Source organism: Octopus bimaculoides, chromosome 27 (genome assembly GCF_001194135.2).
Source record: "Octopus bimaculoides isolate UCB-OBI-ISO-001 chromosome 27, ASM119413v2, whole genome shotgun sequence".
In the NCBI taxonomy this organism is placed as follows: Eukaryota; Metazoa; Mollusca; class Cephalopoda; order Octopoda; family Octopodidae; genus Octopus; species Octopus bimaculoides.
This window is the reverse complement of record NC_069007.1, coordinates 8,183,041-8,183,729: the sequence shown is the minus strand read 5'-3', so window position 1 is coordinate 8,183,729 and position 689 is coordinate 8,183,041. Positions and strand designations below refer to the sequence as shown.

The following is a 689-nucleotide window of genomic DNA, read 5'->3' as shown; positions in this document are numbered from 1 at the left end:
TATATATATATATATATATATATATATATATACATACATACATACACACATGCATATACATACATACACACATACATATACACGGATAGACGCGGAAGAAATAATATACACACACATTACGTATATATGCGTAATACATAAACAGTAATAATAATATTAAAATCTTTCATATTGAACAAAATACACAAAATCACACTAAAACAACCCCTTAATTTACCTCCTATACACTTCCTTCTCTGTCTACACCCAAAATATCTAGATATATATACCGCTATATATATAATTATAAACATATTTACCTTTAGTTGGCGGCGGTACTTTGTCCACTGCTGTCATAGTGCGGCATTTAAACAGCACAACCACTGTCTGTTGGCCTGACTGCCTGTCTGTCAGTCGCGCAACTCTGGTTAGACGAGTTGTTTATTTTAACGGGGGTGGATAACAAAACAGGGGAGGTAACTCTAAACTTATCTATGTCAGTGTGAGTGCGTATGTGTGTCTTTGTATCTGTGTGAGTGCGTATGTGTGTCTTTGTGTCTGTGTGAGTGCGTATGTGTGTCTTTGTGTCTGTGTGAGTGCGTATGTGTGTCTTTGTGTCTGTGTGAGTGCGTATGTGTGTCTTTGTGAACGTGTGTGTGTACATAATCTTTTATCCTTTTATACGTTTCAGCCCAAAGTCTGTGGTTATG

General features: G+C 36.4%; 1 protein-coding gene across 1 annotated transcript in view; it reads right to left on the bottom strand.

The window, feature by feature from the left end:
• The window catches only part of LOC106867480 (wolframin), a 33,446-nt gene extending 32,997 nt beyond the window's left edge, over window positions 1–449 (bottom strand). The window contains exon 1 of the mRNA XM_014912394.2: window positions 300–449. Within this exon, the coding sequence (XP_014767880.1) occupies window positions 300–336 (37 nt within the window). The 5' untranslated portion in view covers window positions 337–449. The remainder of the gene's footprint in view (window positions 1–299) is intronic.
• Window positions 450–689: the final 240 nt, after the last annotated feature.